This window comes from Dermacentor andersoni, chromosome 3, assembly GCF_023375885.2.
Source record: "Dermacentor andersoni chromosome 3, qqDerAnde1_hic_scaffold, whole genome shotgun sequence".
In the NCBI taxonomy this organism is placed as follows: Eukaryota; Metazoa; Arthropoda; class Arachnida; order Ixodida; family Ixodidae; genus Dermacentor; species Dermacentor andersoni.
The window spans coordinates 226,104,087-226,129,233 of record NC_092816.1 but is presented as its reverse complement, the minus strand read 5'-3'; the positions used below and the strand labels follow the sequence as shown (position 1 = coordinate 226,129,233).

General features: G+C 44.9%; 1 protein-coding gene across 1 annotated transcript in view; it reads right to left on the bottom strand.

Annotated features, from left to right (window-relative positions):
* The window catches only part of SerT (Serotonin transporter), an 860,179-nt gene that overhangs the window by 162,099 nt on the left and 672,933 nt on the right, over positions 1-25,147 (bottom strand). Inside the window, exon 10 of the mRNA XM_050183099.3 lies at positions 2,384-2,483. Coding sequence (XP_050039056.2) covers positions 2,384-2,483 — 100 coding nt within the window. The remainder of the gene's footprint in view (positions 1-2,383; positions 2,484-25,147) is intronic.

Genomic DNA, 25,147 nt, shown 5'->3' with positions numbered 1-25,147 from the left:
TAGCCTATGCACCCAATTTTTCATGTCCCGTAGAAAACGTAACACGACTCTGTCTTCGATAATACTTCAAGAGTATTGGATCACGCATATTGAAAAAAAAACATTTGGATGTTTCTTACTTCGTTTTAGATGTGTTGCTTTTCTCTTTATTCACGTTGATTCTATTTTTAGTACTATAACTGGTTTGATGCTCTTTTTGTCTACGTTCTGTTTTCGACGTTGGTGTTTGTAATTAACCCCTACAATATTGCCCAACTCGGGCGCTGTAGGTATTTGTCATGTATAAATAACTAAAACGCGAGTAGACAAATCTACAATAAGAATCCCATGAAAATTGTGGGATATAGTATGGCTTTAAACATTTTCATAGATTATGTTACTCAACACAATTGCTAAAGGTATATACTTGAATGTCATACATCAGATCGAAGTGGGTCACACTCATAACGTACGCGAAATATTTTATGACAAGGTACTGTTTAGAATATCTCTTTTCCTCAGAGCAATAAACAAGTAGAATTTAGTGCCAATTTCAGTGGTTGATGCAATATGGCACGATATGTTTTACGCGTCGGTGGACTTGCGACATATATCTCTCCGCTGTGTACTAGTGGTGCGTGTATTATGGCATTTTTATTTTTCTAATATTTTCCCACTTTTTCACTTGAGTGTTTGTTTTATTTCTTATGGTGCTATAATCTGCGCGATTTAATGATGTATTACTCCTGCGTAATGCCTGGGTAGGCACCGCATGTATTGATCGAATAAACGAAAAAATAAAAGGTTAAATAAATAAGTAAAAGTGTAAGCCCCGCAGTTGTCATCTCATACTTGTTTATTAGAGGAACCAGGTAACAATTTCTACTTTGTGTAAAATACATTGTTTTGTACAAAAGACACACATGATCCTACAATTCTGTGTCGTTGCATAACCATTGATTTTGTTTTAAACAGCATAATAAAATCAAGAGGTATCATATGGCTATTTCTTACCGCGAAAGTTTCAGGAATCCAATACGTATACAAGGGCGCTATAACGTAAAACTACTCCAAACTTTTCTATTCCAATTCTGCTATCATCCCACCGCAATTCGTCAAAAACTGTTTTGAACCACCGCCACTTCACCTGTCTGTCACGCCACGTCACGAAAACCGCGATAGTTCCCCATCTGATATGATGTTACACACTGATTATGCATGATTGGACCAAACAAAAGAAAAATAGTTATTTCTGATTCGACGCCGTTTTGCCATTAGCCCTCGGCTATTGGTCAAAAGTTTTTGGGCTGCACCCATTTCACCTGCCTCTCACGCGACGTCACAATACCGCGAAAACTCACCTCGTCAAAGTGACATGTACGCGTTAAAGATGTATTAATATGCCGAACAAAACTGAATTTTCTTCTGAATAGCCGCAGGCTGCCCCGTTCCGAAAGGAATAAAAGATGGCTGCCACCGATCACTTCGGTACTGGCTACTCGCCCCTGCCGGAGAGCATGGGTTTATTTGCGGGTAATAAAACTTTTTGCGTGGCCATGTAACGTTTTCGAGAATTTTCGGCACCTTTGCGACCTCGTTCTGCCTACTCTTCTTTCTTGAGGATCCGTTTTAGCGTCATTCTTAAGCTTCCGTTGCATGCCGCCGCGATTGTCAACGATCCACCGCAAGCTAAGTAAGAGAAAGCGGACCAATCGCAGACGCCAGCACCACTCTCTTCATCCGGTTATCGATATTCAGTGCAGTAGCTCGGCCCCATTGAATCCCTCTCCACTTGAGCATGGCCCTCGCCTCTTGTGAACCAATTAGATAAGACAAGCCGCTCAGCGCAGGCAATGTTAGTCGTTTTTCAAGCGAACAAACGTGGCCTCCTATGAACGAGGGGAGCATTTGATCGGTTTGCTGAGACAACCCTGCGGGTGACCGCCTGGTGCTTGCGTCGGCGGTTACGCAAATTTGACGTCAGGAGATTGGAATAAAAACATATCGAAATAGTTTTACGTTATACGGCCCCAAGTTGACAGACAAAAACTAGTGGGGGAAGCAACTGAGTGAAATAGTTGCAGGTAGAGTACGTCCTTACCATTTGAAAATTTGGGGGATACATATTCTCTGAAATTAAAAGAATTTATTCAAAATGTCCTAATTTAGGCGTAACGAAATCTCTCTTTTGCTTATTACATAGATTTTGCTTGATTTCCCGCGCATTTTGATGTTGCCGTGGCGTATTGGCCGAGAGAAAACCGCATATTAACGTAGCACGTCCGTTAAGGATGTGCGAAATATTTGCTTCAGCAAGCACAAAGCAGCACAGCTGCGTGTGCTCTTCTAGTACAGTGAAGCGTAGATATGACAAATGCACAATCATTAACGTTGAAAAACTCACCGTAGAACCAGCAGACGACCATGGACTCTACGAATACAATGAAGAGGACACCTGTAGCCGTTGCATAGGTATCCAGCAAGCTTACGATGTAGTTACCACCCTGCAATAAAGAAAATAATCAATCAACGCCGTTCAATTTGTTTATTATATTGCAAATTTACTATTTTTCTCTTATCAAGCCATTCTTGCTGGCAGTTCCATATGTATGCTTTGGCCTAGCCTTGCTTCCTACTACACTTGAACCTCATTATAACGAGATGGGATATAACAAAATAATTGATATAACTAATAAAGGGAATTGCCTTTGAAATCACCATAGAGATTCACTAATTTTAACTCATGGTTGACGGAAGTGAAATGGTTCTGTGAATGGATGAAACGAACTAGATTCAGAAACCAAAACCATTGTGCACCGAGCACATCGCATTCAGCCAGATTCCACACTCGTTGGGCGCGGCTGTTGAAAGTTGCGTCAACGAGCACGAGCCGGCGAAGCCGCGTCGGCGCGCTCGCACAGCAGACGGAGGAAACAGTGCACTAGCGTCGCGCGACATACTTGAAGCGTCGTTACCAAAAAAATTACAGGGTCTCTTAAGATCTCGTAAGAGGTGAACGTCGAAAGCTTACTCTTCATCCTCTTATCATTCACAACTTTCTCTTTGCCCCTTCGCTTTCTCTTCTTTGTTTCAGTCATTTGTGCTCACTACTAAGTATTTCGAGTCATTTGTAATCAATCGGGTCATTACAGGCCGTCGTTAGAAATGCAACTCGTATCCTAGTCATTTGCAGTCAATACAAGTCATTTCAGTCATTGTTATATATTACTAGTTGTTACTGAGCTTCTTTAGCAATTTCTATTAGATTGTAGTCGTTGCAAGTTGTCGTCAGACATATTGGTCATTTCATAGTCATTACTAGTCATTACAAGGCGTTTGAGTCATCATTATACATTATTGCTCACTAGTAAGTATCTTTAGTCACTTGTAATCAACTGCGGGTCGTTACAATTCGTCGTTAGACATATTGTTCATGTCGTAGTCATTAGTAGTCATTACACGTCATTTCAGCCATAATTAGTCATTACTTGTCATTAGTAAGTATTCTAAGTCATTTTTAATTCATTGTAGTCGTTACAAGCTCTGCTTAGACATACTGGTCATTGCATAGTGATTAGTAGTTATTACAAGTCACTAGTAGTCATTACTGCTCATTACTAGACATTTATTGTCATTTCTGATCACTTGTGGTCATTAGAAGTCGCCGTTAGACATATTGGTCATTTAGGAGTCATTCGTAGTCGTTACAAATCATTAGTAGTCATTGTTAGTCATTAGTAGTTATTATTAACGTCTATAAATCTCTAGTGTAACGTTATCATTCACTAACGGTCACTATCAATCATTTTTAATGGTTTAATCTGTCTCCATATGGCGTGATGACGGTTCGCCTGACACTCTAGTGGTCAGATTTGCTGACGGAAACTTCACCATGAGCCTAGACAGGCTTTCACCTCAATATATAGAAAAGTAGTACCCTAGTACCGCGTTAGACAAGCGGTACATCCTAGTCTGCTCGCTTTGGTTGCCTCTGCTGCGACGGCTTCGCAATAGGCGCATATGACAGGCATGCCAAAGGCGCAAGATATTTGTCAAAGGTGAGGCGTGTGGTGAAGTCGAGTCTGTCTTATGTCAATCACGTAACGCATCCAACGACCTCACGCTACGTTTACGCGGCTAGCGAACAGGCACCAAGGCTGTAGCGAACGATGGCACCCGGCAACCAGCATTGTTGCCGTACAACCCGAGAACCACGTCACGGAGGACTGATCGGGTTTCGGGGTGGTATCACGGGAACGAGAAAACCTTTTGCCCTGAAAAGATGTCCAGGCAACGAAGCCACCCCTCGAACGGTGATTCGTCGCGTTTGGGGACGTGTTCTGGGGAACAACAGGCAGTTCTAGTTGGGCGGCCGCAGCAGCTCTGCGTACGCAGGAAACCCGCGGAGGCGACAGTGCGCACGTGCAGTTCGCAGAAGCAGGCACGCTCTCTCGCCTGCTGCCACAGCTTTTCAAAAGCTGCGTAGCATCCCTTGCGGACTCTGCGGGCTTTGTGGGACGTTCTCGCGTGTCCAGGAGAGCGCATTTTCCGATATGGCTCTTGCCGAACAGTTCGACCCGCGCTTGTGGTTTGACTTCGCGTCAGCTGATATTGGCTACAAAGTTGCAGGAGCTGGCATATGGCAGCGCTGAGTAGCACCGGCTCCTGCGCGTGAAAGTCAGCAGTGGGCGAGGCGATAGTGGCGCGGCCACCATGCTGATCCTCTGTCTGTTTATTACGCAGTTCGCCGCTACCTTGCTGCATCCATGTTCGAAAATGATGCTGCGCATGTCCCTGACGTCACGCTGCATTTGGCGTTATCATCCTTCCCTTGCCGTGTCATGGATGTGCAGGGAGGTCAACGCGTGGTCGACTCTACCTTCTTTGCGGATAGCAGCGGCAGATTGCTCCTTGCTTCATCGGTCCATATCCTGCACGCTCCGCTGGAGAAGATTAACCAACAATCTACCACCCAATCACCGACACTCCAAGTTCCACGACGACATGGTTTACGGCTACAAAAGCGTCTCCGGCAGTTCCCTTATTAAGGGGGCGAGGCAACAGCGGTGCGGCCCCCATGTTGATCCGCTGTCAGTTTATCACGCAGGTATGTTACCTTGCCAATTTGCGGTGCACCCGTTCTGATGACAGATGTAGGCTGCTGTTCCCTCGCCCACATGACTGCAACCATGGTTTTGTCTATATTTCTTTGTATTCTGCTCTGTTAAATGCTGCGCGCAGGCTTTTATTAGGCTGTGATGTGGAAGTTAACCCTGGTCCTAACGCTCGTTGTCAACAGGATCCGGCCTCAAAAACCCGGTTGACAGATATTGATAAGCAACCCGAAGTAGCGGGAATGCTCTCCGAACTCACAAACGGCCAAAAGAAACTGGCTCTGGATATTGCTGAAATGAAAATGTTTCAATTAGTGGTCAACACTAGGTTTGAGACCTTGGAAGCTCGTGTATCTTCTCTGGAGTCTTCCGCAACGTCTAAAGGTGCCAAGCATTCTAAGGACAATCTACACACTCAAAATTTGCAATTAAAGAAACGCTGCATCAACTTTTTCTTGCAGAAACGATAATTTAGAAAATAGGTCGCCTAGAAACAACATTATCATACATGGTCTCAGCTAGGGCCCTAAGGAAAATTATAAGGAACTTTCTTCCAACATTGCTGAGAGGTTCCACGACACTCTTAAGATTGCATGTGAGCGTATCGAAAGGTGTCGTAGACTCGACAGTAATTTCAGAGGCCGGTCACGTCGCGTTATTATGAAGCTCCGTAATTTTCAGGACAAGGTGCTGGTGCAGAACAACTGCTACAAACTTAAAAACACTAGGTTTCGTGTTTCAGAAGACTCTCGCCGCAGATTCACAATATTCGCAAGAAGCTCTGGAAAACGTCCTGCTCTGATAGGGACAGCGACTCATCTGCTCAACTTTGATTTGATCACGTATTAATTGACAGGATACAACGCGATGGGATAGCACATCCGATACTCTCGGCAGATCATCTGCTGGCTCAACTAAACCCACCCAAACCCTTGATAGGACCAAATCCCTTTGACTTCACCTTACTGGCAACATACTTTTCATTTTCAACGTTAATGCAAGAAGCCTTGTCAGTAATTTCTCTAATTTTGTTTCCTTGGTCTTGTCACACTCGTTACATATTAGCGGTGTTACTGAGACATGTTTAAATGATAGTGTGCATGATTCTGAGGTAACCCCCCCCCCCCCGCCTGGTTTCAAAGTGGTTCGGCGAGTCTGAAAATTCTGGAGAGGAGGTGGTGTCACTCTGCTTCCTGAATCTCACCGTCACTTTTCTGTACTCCTTGCCCCACCTGACATTGAGCCTTTGTGGTGTAAAGTTCAATTTGAGAGAGAGAGAATAGAAATGGGAAATGCAGAGAGGTTAACCAGATGGATAAATCCGGTTTGCTACCCCACACTGGGGAGAGAAGGGAGGGGGAGGTAAAATAATAGCAAAGTAGAGATAAAGAAAGGGGCATAGCCATACATCATCATCATCAGCAGCCTGGTTACGCCCACTGCAGGGCAAAAGCCTCTCCCATACTTCTCCAATTACCCTGGTCATGTACTAGTTGTGGCCATGTCGCCCCTGCAAGCTTCTTAATCTCATCCGCCCACCTAACCTTTTCATTATCCTGTGGCCTGCACCAGATCGTTCAGGATTTGACTCCGCAAACTTCAGTCCTTGATCTTGTTTTTATTACTACATCTCTTTTTAATGCCGGTTACGAATGCGACGTTTTGATGGAATATATGACAACAATGCTGTTTTATTTTAGTTCCAGGCATTGTCCCTAAATCCCGCTATATCTACTGCACATTTCCTGACTTTAACCGCGCTGATGATTTCACAATAACAAGACGCCCTATGAGATTCTTTTCATGAGTTCCAGGTAATGAGTACCACTAGTGATACTAAAACATTGACAAGTTTCTTCGAAAATATTGTCAGTAAGTGTATCAACCTTTCATTACTTTAAAAAGAAAGAAAAGAAACACTAAAATTCCTTTGATGACTAGGAACATTTCGCATTTAGCACGCCGTGTGGCCAGATTACGTCGATCTAAAAGTTCTGTTGACTCTTGCAGTTCCATAGCACTAAAAAGGAACTTTCTTCTAAAATGGTTGCTGCAAAAGAATTTTATTACAAAGTAGTCTTGCCGAAACTAAAGATGAATAATCCCGTAAATTTTGGAAAGCTATCCTACCACCTGGGTCATCCTCACACACGCTAATAATTAACAATGTTGCAATTTATGATTCGCAGAAAATAGCTTCTTCTTCTAACACCTGCTTGCACTCTCTCTTGACGACTGATAACTCTGTAACGCCTGTTTTTGATTCCGAACCATACCCTCCCATCGACGATATCACTGTCTCCTGAGGGTGTACTTAACTTAATCCTAAACTTAGGCACCAAGAAGTCGTGTGGTCCTGACGGTATCCCGACTGTTTTTCTTGTCCGATACTTTCTTTACTACAGCATATATCTAACAATTACCTTTAAAAAATCTCTATCAGTCGCCACGCTTCCTCCCTCGTGGAATCTTGCTTCAATTCTGCCCCTATTTAGGTCGGCTAACGTTCCATTGTTATCTAACTATAGGCCCACCTCCTCAAAAGCACATTCATGTAAATTACTTGAACGGATTATCTTTAAACACATTATGGAATTTCTTGAAACTCAAAATTTCATGCACTTTCCAGCATGGTTTTAGACGTGGCCTCAGCACTATAAAGTAACACACAGAATTTGATCACGACCTCAACAGCTCTTTAAACATAGGTGATCAGATTGATGGTATTTTTATAGACTCTGCAAAGGCCTTTGACACTGTCTTACACCCTAAACTTATGCACAAGCTGTTTGCTATACCAAAAAATACATCTTTGGTTGGCTGGATATCGGACGTTCTTTACCAGCGTTCGCAATATCAATGTTTCAATTCTACTTGATGCATGTTTTATCAGGGGTTCGCCAATGCTCAGTACTGGGTCCTCTTTTATTCCTGTTTTATAACAATTATCTTCCCCTACACAGCTGATTTAAGATACGCCTTTTTACAGATGAGTGCGTTTTATATCATACAATTAAATCTCCTACTGATCAGGCTGTCATTAACAATTATTTTTCTGAATTTTGTAACTGCTCAATAGCATGGCAAATGAATATCAAGTGTTCCAAAACTGTCTCCACAACCTTTACACGACGCTCATGCCCTTCCTTTATTGCCTATGCCTTTAACAACATTACCTTAAATAGGGTCTTCGGATTCAGATATTAAGGTATCCTATTAACAAACGATTTTTCATGGTCGAAACACATTGATGTCACCTGTAACAAGGCCCTTAAAGACAAAGTTACTTACATCGAATGCTGTGTCTTGCTCCTCATGAAACTAATATTCTTACATGTAAATCCCTCCTTCGCCCCATACGCGATTATAGCTTCATTGTATGGAATTGGTACATATACTGTGATGTCCGAAAACTATAATCAGTTCACAAAAAGGCAGTGCGTTTTGTTTGTAGATAACATGACAAGGAATTTTCGCCATCTAACTCTCCTCCTCTACTTGGTCTCACTCCTCTTCCAGAGCGTCGCAAACTTGAATGCCTAAAATTATTTCACACGTTAATCAATTCTACTGGCCTTTCCTCTTTTGATACCTATTTGACATCTTCTAAACGCTCACGTACGAGGAGTAACCATGCTCTAAATATCTGAAACTTTTTTGCCTGCACTGATTTCTTTAAATACAGTTGTTTTTTCATCAACAATTGAAGTCTGGAATTTATTACCGGACAACATCCATTCACTACTACTGAAGCAATTCACGCAAGCTTTTTTATAAATGTTTGTATGCTTGCTGTTCATCCCTCTCCGGCAATAGCGTCATTGAGGGCACAGTATACGTAAATAAATAATTAAATGAATTGCCCTCTCAACTTTTGTGTCTGGCCAACCATTGCCGTTTCGGGCACGCGCGCGCGGCGTACGTGGTTGCTTGCGGAAGTAAAACTAAAACTGTCCAATGATGCCTTTCACCAACGCAAGCGTGAGTGTGGGCGAGGGTCTGCAGCGATCGCTTTCCCTTGTGAGGAAAATTGCTTTGTGCCCAAGGACGCAATGGCGAGCTCTGGACCCCCGGCATAATTAGGGTGTGCCCGCTCATTGTTAAGGAAGGTGGTCGCAGTCGAGGCTCTCGCTTATAGTCTTGGGCTCTCAGCAGACCTGCGAGAACCTAATAGGAGCATCTCAACAGCCTACCTACGTAGCATCACACAATTTTACAAACTAGGGCACCCAAATCTGATGGAAAGGGAACGACTTGGGCGTTTACAGTGCAGGCTAATGCTATTTATTGATGCGAAAGCATCAGATGCTCCATTGAGCAAAACAGCCGACTTCTGTAGTAGAGAAATTGCTCTTAACGTTTATTGACTGCAGCGCCAGACCACGAGCACGCCTAGACGGGGTAGCGAATCGGTACACCTGCCGCGCTAGCGCACCAGGTGCTGCGTGAGGGCGTCGGCGCAACGCCAGCTCGCCTCGACGGAGCAGATATGGCGACTGTTCTCGTCTGCGAGGCAGTCACGCCACGCGACGCGAGCGCCTTCACTCACCGCGCAGCATAACGTCTCATTGAGTTCTCAGCGATATCGTCTAAAGGATTCCGATCTACAGCCAACGTGCTAACGTAGAAACTGTACAAAAAATAACCCTCACCAATTTAATCGCAGCATAACACGCACAGCAAAACTCGAAAACATTAATCGAAGCGCAAAACTCCAAGAACCGCTCAGCGGCGCATTCAGAACTGCTATGTAGTGCATAGGTATCCTCAGATTATTTTCCCTCCAGCTTTTAATGACATTTTACTAAGCTGAAATGCGACAAGTACCCGGGAAACATCTAGTCTCTTAGCAAACAGGTTTCAGAGAACGGTAGAAAAATTAGCAAAACATGCGCACCGCAGTTGAATGCAATCACCAGCTGATTTCACGAAACAATACACCACGCTCGGGCATTGTGGATGGTGTTCGAGCGCTGGCAGTTCCACTGACTGCAGTAGTAAGGGCAAATGACGCCTTGAATATAAAGTTGCCATTATTCCTGCGCCCCAGTCTTCCTCAACATTTCAAGGCGACGCATTCAAAGCGAAGATCGACGCGCGCGGTAACGAAAAAACAAGCCCTATACTTCCTACGCGCCTTCATGCGTGCTACGGCTGGCGCCACTAAAAGCTACCACGTACCAAACAATCTCTAATGGTCGGCCAACCACTTGGGCCGAATCCTACCCCAAAAGGCACCGCGCTCAAGGTGCCGGGCAGCGGCACGGGTAGCGTCACAGGCGATTGGCTTGCCAGCAGAATCACGTGATGCTCCCTGCTAGTTTTATTTCTTCCTCAAATCTGACGCGGTGCCACGAAGGCTCAGAGAGCTTGGATTTCGCAGGCCGAGTACGCGCACACGACCGACAGCTCTGTTGGTTTTCGGCTTGGTGTTAAAGTGAAACTGTCTCCAAAAGTCCTCCAGGGTGCCTAAAAATAGTGCCCCAGTGTGTAGTCGGCTCACCGCGTTACGTCCCGGCTGCTCGAACACGACGGACTGCATTCCCATCGCACTGTCCCAGCTGTTCCCATCGAACGCGTCGCTGTTAGGCAGGTTTCACGACAATAAGAACCAGCAAAGTGGAAAGGGGGAACGAAAGACCATCACATTGGAATATAAGGATGCTATCGTGAATTCTGTGGCACCAGGTGCTAAAACGTCGCGCGTTGCACATGCCGGAGAGTCTTTGTAGTTGTGTTTATTAATTTTTGTTGAAAACCCTGCTGTAGGCCATAGTCTTCATTGCATCTTTAAAGTTGTGCACACCACTAAGTACATGCTTCTGTAAAACGCAATAGTCGGTATGACAAAACAATGGATATAAGGAAGTAGCTACGGCTACCCCTTCAACTTTTTATAACGACGTTCAAGTGTACCTGAAAAAAAATACCACAGTTTCTCCCGAAAGATTCAACATGAATAGCGATTGCAAAGAATTAAGCAAATACATGAAGTAAGGTTCGTAGGTCATGATACTCATAAACTACAGTAAACAGTCCCTTAGTACTTAAATTAACGAAATTGGTTTCATGCCCACACAAAAGAACATGAAGAGATCACGCTTGATAAACCCGAACACTTGCTGTTACAACGGTGGTTATATACTCGTATATATGCAGGGTGTCCCAGCTAAATTTATCTAGAGTTCAAAAATATGCAAATGCCACGTAGCTCGACAGAGCATACGTTACGTTGTTGGCTGTCGCTTGCAGACATTCAAACTATATTTTTTTCATTCCGGCGTGTTCGATAATTAGTCTTATTTGAATAATGAAATTCACAAATAATACAATCAGATGAAGAGTGTCGATGATAACATTGTAGAGCGACATGAAAAATTCCAGATGGAGCTTTCTGTTCGTGCTACATAATAAGGCCGCGTATACATGCAATGTGCCTCGAGCGGCCAGTCGCGCGGCAATTTTGTGTGCATTTGCTGCCTTCTTTGAAGCTCGGAAAAAGCTTTATGTAGCACGTACTGAACAACAGAAAGCTGCATCGGGAGTTTTCCATGTCGCTCTACAATTTGCTCCTTGACACTTTTCATGTAATTACAATATTTGAGGAATAATTACCTAATTAAGACCAATTATCTAATTCGGCGGAATGAAAAAGAAATTGTTTGAGTATCTCCAACCAATGGTAAACAACTTTTTTCTGTCCAGATACGTGGCAGTTGCATACTTTTAAACTCTTGATAAAGTTAGCTAGAACACCCTGTCTATCAGTAAGGCAGAGAATCACAGGACCGGCACAGAAATAGTTCGAAGAAAAGACGGACGTAGGGAAAATAACAACCGTTTATGCATCCCCTTTCTGAGGAAGTGATGTTTATTTACGAGAAGTAACCCTGAGAACTAGCCCAGAAAGTGGATCTTTAGTCACTCCATGTTAGCTCAATGAGGAGAACATTGCACGTGTAAATGGAAGACATGGGCTCGTATACCACTTGCCGCCAATTGTCTTTTCATCCCCTTTCATTTATGTTTATTTCAGATTTCTTTATTCACTTAAGGGCTAGGGATAATTTCCCGTTGCTATCCTTCGTGTGATTGTTTGTCGGCATCTTGTGCTACGTTTCATAAATTCAGGCCTTTCGGTTTTCTTTCTTCAATATATATATATATATATATATATATATATATATATATATATATATATATATATATATATATATATATATATATATATATATATATATTGTGAGGTGGAATAATGGCACAGGGCCTTGGCTGCTTTTCGGAAAGAGCGAAGAGGAAGAAGAGGAGGTGAATGGGAATAGAACGGCCCAAGAACGGGTGCTGTCTCTGTGTCTTCTTGATCGCGTTACAATGGCGCAGCCGCGCAACGAACCTCTGCTGGACCACCTGCAGTCCAGCACTCTGCTGAGGAGCGAACGCCCACTTTCGCGTCCCGCTGCTTGTACTACACTGGCTTCGGCAATGGAGTTCGCCACCGCTCCTGTCCAATCCAGCACGCTGTCTGCAGCCATCAATAAAGCTGAGGTCAGCGACTCAATCGCCGTGGATATGGAAACTACCTCGGCGCCATGGGTCGCCCTACACGCTCGCTTGGGCTCTGTTTTTCGTACCGTACCGCAAGCGACCTAAGCGTCGACACCAGAGGTACACTGTGCTTCCGCGAATGCGGCTTCCACGGGCCTTGCACTTCACACAGGCAATCGCTGCCATGGTCATGTACTTGGAAGACGCCTATAATTCTGTCATCAAAGCCTTGGCGCGTACCGTACTGCGTCCGCCATAGCTCAGGGAAATTGCAGTTTCGGGGGTTTCCGCATATTCGAACCGTCTGGCTACAAACCATCAATTCCATGCCCCGTCGGCACTGTTGGCCTGACGACGTTAAAATATCGATTGCTGAGAGTCTACTTAGCGATTTCACCAAATTGTGGCATTGATACGGTGCCGCAATCACTACACTTGGGCCGGATGGAGTACAGTATCAGTGCGTGCCTTCAGCCTTCTCTCGCCCACATACGGTGACCAGTTCTCGCGTATGAGGTCGCGCCGACAAGCTCCCACTGAAGATATCACCGACAATAAGCCCCGTCTCCTCAACGACTGCGACCTCACATGGCCGTCTCCAGCTGCGCGGCAGTACGTGGTCGACGGACTGTGCGACTCCACTCATGCTGCCATCCTGTCAGCTCAGTCTACTGAGATCTCACCGCTAGTTTTCCCTCACAAGGCCGCGGAACTGCGGCACTGGGCTCAAAGCCGTCTCGCTTTCGGCGCGCCGCAGGCCGCAAAATCCCCGGAAACTCAGCGCCGCAGGCCAGAAACTCAGCGTGATGGGGCTGCTTTGCTTGTGGACGTCTTGGACACCACGCCAAAAAAATGTCGCGGATCGCGGCAGTCCCTAATTCAATACCAGCCTTCCCAACTCCACTGTTACCAAATGTCGAAGGAATAGGCGACTTCTCAGCAGCCATTGATACCGGCGCCGAGCGGATCGCACTACACCATCGTCATGCTTCCCGTGGACGCAGTCTCCAATCCACTGGCTAGGAGGTAGTGTAATGCCAGCGGGCATGCTAGACCTTTAGGTCCAGAGAACAGCAGGGATAAAGTTTCTGCCGGCCATTCCCGTCTGTCTGCTGACATGATTCTCAGAACAGATATTCTACTGCCCGATGACCCGCAGATTACCATCGATCGCGGCCACGTACAGATCCAGACTACATCAATTGAGACTACTGCGATGTCATTGCCGACGTCGACAGGTGAGCGGCTTAGATCGCTTACCTAAAGTTCGATACTGCCTCGCCATCAAGGAGTGTTCGCCGACACTGCCCCAAATCTCCCAGGCACTAAGATGCTTCTGCATCGAATACCTACGGGAAGTCACTGTCCGATATGCGTACCATTGAGACGATACGCAGAGAGGGACCGCACCGTGATCGCCGATCGAGTACGTGAAGTGCAGGCCGAGGGTATAATTACTACTTTATCAAGTTCGTGGGCAGCGCCCGTCGTGCTCGTGTGGAAGAAAAACGGGTCCTTGCCTTTGTGCGTGGATTACAGGCAGCTCAACAAGTGTAGGACGCCCGATTCGTACCACTTATCCCGCATTTACAGCGCTATGGACACAGTCTTCCACTGCACGTTCTTTTCGTCGCTCGACTTACATGCAACGCATTGGCAGAACAACGTCGCTGAAGACGACAAGTGCAAGTCAGCCTTTCGCATTTCAGCGCGCCATGAATTCAGTCCTAGAATCTTTGAGAAATCAAACCTCTGTGTCATATACTTAGATGACATCCTGGTTGTTGGCACGACCGAGGACGAACACTTTCGCAGTTTGGATGAAGTGCTATACAGACTTTCAGGCCGGGTTTCGCCTAAACCATGAGAAGTGCCAGTTCGTTCCGTCTAGGATAGCGTTACTTGGACATAACATTTCCCCTGACGGCATTCAGCGGCTCCCGGAGCACACACTGGCAGTTCCGGAATATTCCACACCAATTTACTTGAATAAAGTTGACTTAATTTGGATAAGGCTTCGTATTTCCAGAGGTTTATTCTGCACTTACTTTCGATCGTAGCTCCTCTCAGCGATCTCCTTAAAAGGACGCGAAGTTTGAGCGGAGCGACGCGCCAGAAAACGCTTTCCGGACAATAAAGCTGTCTCTCCTGTCCAGTATTAAGCCACTTCAATGATGACTGGACCATTAAGTGCACACCGGTGCTAGCCATGTCGGTGGCGAGCACCGGTGCTCGTGCAACGCGATCCCAATTGCGTCGAACACATTGTTGATTATGCCAGCCGCAAACTCTCCGACGCAGAGCGTCACTAACACTCCAATAAGCTGGAATGTCTGACAGTGGGGGGAAGCGTGGATGACAATTTCCGACACTATCTGTTCGGGTGGTGATTCACCGTGGTAACTGATAATTCCGATTTAACGCGGATGTTTTACGAGCAACAGCTAAAGCATAAATTTGTCCAGTGGATTATCATGCTTGAAGAATATGATTTTGACGTGCGCCATCACGCCGGGGTCTTGAAAAACATCGCCGATGCCTTATCAAGCAACCCCCTAGAAAGCTTGGAACAAAACAGGTAAATTAACATCCTTTTTGCTTAAGTGGACTTGCCCAAAGCACAAGAGGACAAAGACTTCGCGACAATTAATGCTTCTAAACTGGCACAAAAACAAATTCGATGTTCGCAATACACAATTGCGTAGTGTACCTAAGCACACAAGGCCAAACCGAGGTCGAAAAAGCCGCCATCGCCCTTACCGCAATGACCGGATTCGAGACCGTCACCAGTGACTCTAAAATTACCAGCATGCGATTGGCCCGCAGCAAGGTCTCTCCGACAACGGCACGCATCCTCCAACAACTGCCCCGAGTGCCACGCAACGCCTCAGGCAAGATCACCAACAGTATCAATGACAAAGATCCCATTATCATCCAACTTGTCCGGATCCCAGCGCACGCTGGAAACCCGGTTAACCAAGCCATCCACAAACAAGCTTGAGCCATGCCGAGCGGTGGCTGTGAACACGGAGCAAGACGGAAATGCGGACGAACCACTCCGCTTTCACAACATCACGCAGCAGTACAAAATAACAAGGCAAACAAACCACCCCCGCTCCTGAAACCATACAATGTACAACAAATAGCTCGGCGACGGCTTCAAAACGACCCATTCCCTTCAGCACGCATCCATAGATACATCTACGCAGCCCTCTTCAAACCAAAATGCACCCTGTGCAAGACACGGACTGACATCGTGGATCACATCATCTCGAAATGCAGCAAGGACCTTCACCCACCAGACCTCCTAGAACAGTCACCGCTGAGTGAAATCAGGGACAGAACCGCAACGACTACAAGCCTGGACGCCCATCTCCGGGCTATCAAACGCGCTGAGGAGGTGGCGACCAGGCACGCTCTGACAGTCATCTCCTCGTAGGAAACCGACCACTTTCTGAAATAAAGTTGTTTCCTACAACTAATACAAGCATGTCGATTGACCCAGAATGCTTGGCATTCCGGCCCGGGATTATCGCTGCGGCTGTTGAAAGCGCGATGGAATGCGACTAACACGGCGTCGCTCTTCACCGTTATTGGAACGTAACATCTGGTTAAGATGCTTGCCCGTTCATGTACCAGATGATGCCGTAAAGCAGCGATACTAGCCTGAACTGGGAAGACAACACCGACGTCGCTCGGGACCATCGAGAAAGACGAATACCAGAAAGTCTGCCTTGGACCACGCACTTACACACGAGCTGAGAAGAAGAATTAAAGGCGAGTGAACAGGCACGTTAACAGCGCTAGTATCGTCATTAAAGATCATGATTCAGCATCCCGGTGAGGCACCTATCTTCCGTGTAGCTTGATCGAAAGACCGAGAGACCCGGCTCGAGACGTTCACGATAATGTGAGCATGCAGAAAATATAACCCTTAAGACAAGCGGCATCACGTCTATTTTCCACTGTCGTTCGAAAATCTAGTGCCCTCGTAAACGATTTGCTACCTGTTCTGCAGCAAGTTCATCAATCATCATTGCCAAGCATCATTACTAAATTCCATGAAGTCGATAAGCAAAATTATCTCAGAGCGACAAATCTTTTGACGAGATAAAAAAAAGCATGGAAGAATGATCAGCACTTGTGGTAAAATATGAGGTCGACGAGCTCAGGACGGTCGTCGAACAGAGCGCAAATAAGAGTGCGTCTATTCAGGCTAAACTTGACGATTCCCAAGATAGGGCGCGAAAATCAAATCTAGTCTTGTATGCTTTGAAAGACGCCGAAAACGAAACGTGGGCTGCGTCCGAAACCCTGGTGATTCAGCACTGCAGTGCACAACAGCTCCATTGAACATTTAGACAGAGAAATAGCTCACAGATCCGGTCACTTTCACTGCAACAGAAATAGGCCTATAGTTGGTAAATTCGCCCATTTCAAAGTTAGAAAGCGCGTGTGGTTGTGCGCTCAAAAACTAAAAGGAACTGAACACCAGATCTCTGAAGACTAATCTCCTAACACATTAACTGCTAGAATGCGCCCAGTTCAATTTGACAAAGCAAAACAGAGACCCTTCAAGCTGTGCCACGACAAACTGCAAATCGGCAGTACAACTTACACACACGTCCATAGTTCTGATAAAGTATTAGCTCGATCAGCGGGTTCCTAGCATCCGACCGTCCCAACAACTACGTTTCATTTGTTTACACCAATATCGGCAGTATTCTTTCCAAACTTGATGCCCTCCAAAGAATACTCAGTACAATGTGATTGAACATCGCCATTCTTACGGTCAACTTGCTTAACCCATCCATAAAAAAAGCGAATATTCTTTCACATTTCCTAAATTTGTCTATGTTTCGACTAGACAGAACCCACAAAAGGGGTGGCGCCGTACTAATATGTGCATGCGAAAGTCTTCAGTGTGCTGAAATAAGAGCAACAACAGCCTTAGAAACTCTGTGATAAGCGACGCTTCCCGCGCAGCTGTTGTTATTAGTACATGCTGTCGTCCGCCCTACGCAGGCCGCTCTTTCGTAGCTGACTTTCATGACATACATCACTCGGTAACGGGACTTTATTTCCAATCTACTATCATGCTGTTCGGCGATTTCAACTTCCCTGCGATCAATTGGACCAACATAGCTGAAACAGCCTCAAAAGACATTGCTGAAAGTGATTCCAATAATGTATGTCTTACGTTTGGCTTAACACTAATCGTCAATAACCACACGCGGTGCAATAAGTCTTGTAGCATACTAAACCTTATCCTCACTTCACACTACGATAATCTTTCGCCACTAACGCATTACCCCGGCCTTAGCGATCATTCAGTGCTACCTACCTCATTCCAATGTGGCATCCCTGCCTTCATTAAATCTGGAAAAACTATTCCGCTTTTCGACAAAGGAAACTATACTGATATAAATATTAATCTTGCAGAATTTGCCGGCTTGTTTTTTAACGGCTTCTCAGAACGTTACGTTAAAACTGACTGGCCATATTCGATAATAAAGAAGATGAACTGGTAAAAACTTACATACCTAGAATCACTATAACCGAAAAACACTCATCACCGCCGTTCAACACGGCACTAAAGCGACTAAACAATAAAAAGAAAAGGCATGGTATTCTGACTCTGAGCGCGCACGGCATAAATACTACACTGCTGAAAAGCGTACCTATCCCTGGCTAGTAAAAAAATACGCTCTTCTTTTCGACTACTTTAGCAAGGATTCTGCAAAATAACTCGAAAAAATTCTGTAATATAATACATCCAAAGCGTTCGTAACCACTTGCACTCTGTGACGAGCAAAATAAGGCTATTCCTGATCATGAAACCGCCAAAGTACTTTGTCATGTATTTTCCTCCATGCTTACTAATGAACCCAAAAGTGAACTTCATTAATTCCCATATTCAAATTGCTGTACCATGCCCGCAATCACCTTTGCTTCTGATAGAATCAGCAAATGTATTGATTCCTTGAAGCTGTCGTCTTCACCGGGCATTGATGGTATTAATTCCGAATAATTAAAAAATATAAAATATATAACTAGCGAGACCTTATGTCATATTTTTCAGGAGTCTTTGTGATCTGGAGTGGTGGCAAATCACTGAAAAGTGGGTAAGGGTATCATCATCATCATCATCATCATCATTAGCAGCAGCAGCAGCAGACTATTTTATGTCCACTGCAGGACGGAGGCTACTCCCTGCCATCTCCAATTGCCCCTGCCCTGCGCCAGCCCATTCCAACTAGCACCCGCACATTTCCTAATTTCGTCGCACCATCTAGTCTACTGCCGCCCTATACTGCGCTGCCCTTCTCTTTGTACCCTTTCTGTCACCCTAATTGTACAACGGTTATCTAATCTGCGCATTAGATTACCTGCCCAGCGCCATTTTTTCTCCCCATGTCAATTAGAAAATCGTCTTTACCCGTTTGTTCTCTGATCCAAACTGCTATCTTTCTGTCTTTTAAAGATATGCCTAGTATTTTTCGTTACATCACTTTTTGTGTGGCCCATAACTTGTTCTCAAGCTTCTTTCTCAGTCTCCAGGTCTCTGCCCCACATGTCAGCACCAGTAAAATGCAATGATTGTATACCTTCCTTTCAAAGATAACGGTAAGCTTCCAGTCAGGAGCTGACAATGTCTGCCATATGCGATCCAACCTATTTTTATTCTTTTGTGAAGTTCCTTCTCATGGTCAGGGTCCCCTGTGATTAGTTGACCTAGGCAAACGTACTCCTTCACATACTGTAGAGGATGGCCGGCGTTATTGAACTTTTGTTCTCTTGCCCGGCTATTCATCATTATAGTTGTCTTCAGCATATTAATCTTCAACCCCAGTCTCAAACTCTCTCTGTTAAGGTCGTCAATCATTTGTTGTAACTCGTCTGCAGTAACGCTGAATTGAAAAATGTCATTGGCAAACCGAAGGTTGCTGACGTATTCGCCGTCAATCCTTACTCCTAAACCTACCCAGCTTAATAGCTTGAATACTTTTGCCAAGCGTGTGGTGAATAGCATTTGAGCGATTGCGTCCCCTTGTCAGACCCCTTTCTTTGTAGTTATCTTCCTACTTTTCTTGTGTAGAATTAAGGTGGCTGTGTAATCTCTGTAGATATTTTCCAGGATGTTTTCGTAAGCGCTCTCTACTCCTTGATAACGCAATGCCTCTATGACTGCTGGTATCTTCACAGAATGAAGTGCTTTTTCGTAATCTGTGAAAGCCATATAGATATGCTTATTGTACTCTGCGGATTTCTCGATAACCTGATTAATGACATGGATGTGATCCACTGTACAGTATCCCTGCCTGGAAGGTATCAGGAAGATCGTTTACAAATAAAGAAAAATATATTGGCCCTAGTACTGAGCCTTGAAGGACCCTTGTAGCAATGTCAGAAACGTCAGCGCATACATCTTGGTTCGTCCTATGCCATGTTTCATTCTCACCGATTTCAGGCTGCGTCCATTTTTTACTGCTTCTTCAGTCTTTCTCACGTATTAATTTCAAATATCACTAAGTTTCGATTGTTGATCAGTTTTGACAGTTCCGCGAATTCTATCTGATCTCTTGAGTTGAACACTTTCGTTCTTTGTTGTTTCGTTATTAGGTTCTTTGTTATTTGGGAAAGCTTGCCTACTGGTCGCCTTGCCTCCCACTTCAAATGCTGCTTCTGAAGCCAGCCTCGTTACGGTTTCATTCAGTACCTCTATGTCATCATTAGCATCTCTCTGTTCTAGGGCTGCACATTTGTTTGCAAGTACGAGCCTAAATTTGTCTGCTTTTGCCCTTACCACCTCTGAGTTGACCTGCTTCTTCTTGACCAATTTTACTCTTTCTCTGTTCAAATTGAGGTGAATCCTAGCCCTCACTAACCTATGATCACTGCACTTTACCCTACCTATAACTTCTACATCTCGCACTATTCTGGGATCGGCAGAAAGTATGAAGGCAATTTCATTTCTTTTTTCATCATTAGGGCTTTTCCAGGACCACTTTACGGTGCCACGTTTCCTAAAAAAGGTGCTCATTATTCTCAGCTTATTTCCTTCTGCGAATTCCATCAGCATCTCTCCTCTAGCGTTCCAAGAATCGACGCCGTAGAGGCCAATCGTTTGTTGACCAGTCTGCTTTTTATCCGCTTTTGTATTGAAATCACCCATTAATACAGTATACTGAGTTTGTACTTTTCACATCGCTAATTCAACATCTTGATAAAACTTATCTACTTCGTCATCGTCGTGACTGGATGTTGGAGCGTAGGCTTGTACTACCTTTAATCTATACCTCTTACTAGGTTTCATTACGAATACTGCTACCCTCTCATTAATGCTGTAAAATTGGTCAATGTTGGCCGCTAGGTCCTTATGGATTAGGAATCCTACCCTGTATTGATTCGTATCAGGGAGACCTCTATAGCAGAGCACATGACAGTTATATAGCGGCGTATAAGCCTCACCAGTTGTAATCTCACTAAGGGCGATAATATATCCCAAACAATGTCTGATAGTTCCTCAAAGAGTCCTGTTAAGATAGCCTCACTCAACAGAGTTCGGCTGTTAAAGCTTAACAGGGTCAGTTTCCATTGGTGGCTTGTCCGTACTCAGAGATTCTTGGCATCCTCTGCTGCGGTAAAGACATATACCACCGCCTTGGTTAGGTGCTCTGCAGCTGCTGAGGACTGAGGGCCGTGGTTTAATTGCAGATATCATCAGGAAGGTTGTGGCCGAATACTGCGCCAGGGAGGCCAATTGCTATTCCGGTGTGGTGTGTCTTTGTTCAAGCTTAGTGGGCCTTCTTAATTTGGTTATACCTGGATTTTTATAGCCCCACTCGCTCTCGACATCTTTCGCCGGTGTCAGGCATCACTCCAAGCCTCCAGATGTACTGCTCTGGAGAATGTCAAATGCAGATACACCATCGAAAAAATGAATAAAGAGAAGATCAGACATCCACCCGTTCGTAGCAATTGCTACAAAGGAAACCCTCGAAAATCATCGAAAGGAAACCAACGAAAAAAAATAAAACGGGTGGGGGGGGGGGGGGATTTGAACTTCCGATTACCGCAACAGAGCATGCGACGTAGCTCAGTAAGATAATCCTGCAGGCGGGTATGCTACCTTGTCGCCGAAAAGTATTGCCCAGATGTCCCTACATGCCTAAGAGATCCGCTGATTTGGTCGTCCTTTGTGGGTCATAGGTTGCACGATTCAGTGCAAATTCTCCACGGTCCTAACGTCATGTTTCCCGAATCTCATGCATGCATACGTTCTTGAACACGCCGAGGTACACGATACATTTTCGCTGAATTTGAACAGCACTTATACCTTGTATGTAAAAAAAAAAGGAAAAGTTTTCCTCGCTTACCGAGAGGCCCCGAGTCGCGTATCATCGGCTTGTCACGTGTGCTTGCCCCTAGGCGTCCGAAAACTAGCGCTTCCAGCCAGGTATTCAGTATGGTGAGTTGTGCCTCCGTATCGATACGAATCTGAGTGTCGCGCAAAGGAGGCGGCCTTCATTGCTCCCTATGGCGTCTTCAGCCTTTCTACAGTTTTGGACAACGGTTATACTGGAGCTAATAAGAAGGAAGAAAGGGGGGCGGGGTGTGTCTGAGCCCGTAGTTTTTCTGGGAACGCTGCGGGTCTAAACGCTATGAAGTTGGGAATGGTATGCCTTATTTATCCTACAGTTGTGCCTTGTCCGAACAGTCAGATATGGTATGAACTTTTCGCGCTTGTAAGCAATTGACGGCTGTGCTACCACCACGGTAGCAATACAATTTCCTAGAATACAAACGAAAATAAGCCAGAAAGAATAACTGCAGATGTAGACGAGACTAATGGACACATATACGATGGTTCGGACATGCTGAAAATATGTGTGTTAACTTTACAGCTAGGTGTTGTTGCTACTTGCTTTTGCTTATTCTTTGCGTGAATACTGTAATCCAAACATCGCCGTCATTTTTCTCTGTTCTTCTGGTGCGAAAATTTAGCATCCTCAAAGAAAGCCCGTTTTGGCAGCGCGCCTCGCAAGTTGCTGCAGCTAAGTTCTTGAATATTTGCAGTGTTATGGAATGGGTAGTGTAGGTAATACCAGTCCCAGAAAAGCCCTTCATCATCATGTAGTAGTTACCGCCCAATATTTATAACCAGTGTCTATTCGAAATTAATAGAACATGTACTTTACTCTCACATTGTTACATTCCTGACATCTGTCAGTTTCTTCCACCTCAACCAACATGGCTTGCGCAAAGGTCTATCTTGTTATAGCCAATTAGCTCTTTTATTAATGACATAAGCTCTAACCTTGATCAAGGCATCCCAGTTTATGACTTCTCTTTAGGTTTCGGAAAGGCGTTTGACAAGGTTCCACATCGACGGCTTTTCATAAAACGTTTTCACTTCTACATTAATCCTCTTCTTTTACAATAATCCTCTTACTGAATATGTAATTTCTTAACTAACAGACAACAGCTTCTGTAGGCTAACAATCACTCCTTCTCTAAAAGCTCCCCTCTTTCCGGAGTACCCCATGGCACAGTCCTCGGGCTCCTCATCTTCCTTATATATATTAATGATTTCACTGCTAAACTTCCTTCTAACATTCACCTTTTTGGTGACGATTGTGTCACCTATCACCGTATCCCTATTAGTACCGACAGACGCACATTGCAAGACGACCTCGACAAAGTTATCACTTGGTGCAACATGTGGTTAACGTCACTGAACACTACGAAGAATACTAGTACCTTTTCATCGGCTGAAGCATCACCATACGTTCTATGGAACTCGGAAATATCATCTATGGAGTCATGCAAGCACCTTCGCCTGGCACTTGCAAGTAACCTCTCCTGGTCTTCTTATATTACGAACATCACTAACGGAGGCAATCGCACACTTGGTTACTTCCGCCGCAACTTGCGCCTCGTACCACCACCCTTAAAATACTTATTTATCTAACATTTGTTAGACCTGAGCTAAATACGCACGCTCTGTTAAGGACCCACACCAAACAGCCCTTACTAACACCCTAAAAAAAGTTCAAAATCGTGCAGCTCGTTTCATTTATTCTGACTATTCCTACCACCCGAGTGCCTCTCGGCTAAAATTAAAAGCAGAAATTTCCAATCTAGATATAAGGCGTCATATTTGTAGAATGTGTCATTACCACAAATTCTATCATTCTGCTTCTAGTACTTCAGCCATCATTCCAGAGCACCGTAAATCTTGCTGATTACCTCACGAAAAATCTGCGTACCCTCCAGGGCCTGCCCGAACCACCGCGCACCTTCATTCTTTATTTATGAAGAATGCCCGGGACCGGAATGACCTTTCTGCCGACGCCGTGCACCATTCCACGTCATTTCAAGGCTACCATTTATTCCACAATTCACTGAAGTGATCACTCATCCCTCATGTAATACCTCAGTGAAGCCTGAAGGTATTAGTAATAAATAAATAAAAATAAATAAATAAATTTCCATAAGACCTTCTTAAGCGTTTTGAAATGAGAAAGGGCTGAACTTCTAATGCAATTCCGAGTACAGCTGCCTAACGGCAACATCGCTATATTCACGGAAGAGATGACTCGCCTTTTGCATCACGCTGACCCGGAAATGCCGGAGGAGAAAAAAGTACGGTTTTTCATGCGCGGTATGAAACAGGAATTCTTCGCCGGAGTGACGCGAAACCCACCCAATACCGTGGCAGAATTTGTGTCAGAGGCCACGACGATTGAGAAGATGCTGCAAATGCGCACGAGATAATTCAATCGCCAGTCGATGCGAGGATGCAGGAGTTCAAGCCTACTGCTCCAACGAGTGGCGGGAGACAAGTTTAGCACAAATAACTGCGAAACTTGATCGCGAAGCTGGCGAAGAGTGTTGGGCACCGGGAAATTTCTCACAGCCTCGATGTAGGATAGCAACGGAAGGATGCAAGGTGGCCAAACACGGTGGCCTATAATATCTCTCTCAAAGGCTCCAAACACGCATTTCTTTGGGTTCAGGACAAGGCCATAGTACTGCGGACACTGGAAAACTTCACACCAGTGTCGCAGGCAAACCTTGTGTCACATCAGCCATAAAGCACTGGAATGTTTTTCAGGCGTTGTGTAATCCAAAAAGGCATGCGCACGAACTCAAATAAACAGAAGGTCTTGTGATGGCTGTTTTGGGAATTGTGACGTCATACCGATACGCCCTGTGTGTGCCTGAGCCACAGACACGCGCAGAGTTAAGCGCTATGCTTTCATTTCCTTTAACCAGTTCTCACACAAGTCATGTGACCATTCTGGCTGTGTATATTTGCAGGAAGGCATCTCGTGAGTAAAAATCACTCCCTTCCTGAGACGGCAAAATGCCGCTAAAGCTTTCTCAACAAAGGGCTGGTATGAGGCAATGGATTGCTGCTTTAAAACAATTAAAGAATCGTCAACATATAGAATAGCCTTCAAAACCTCACACCTAATTAAATGCTGAAACAAGGCACAGGC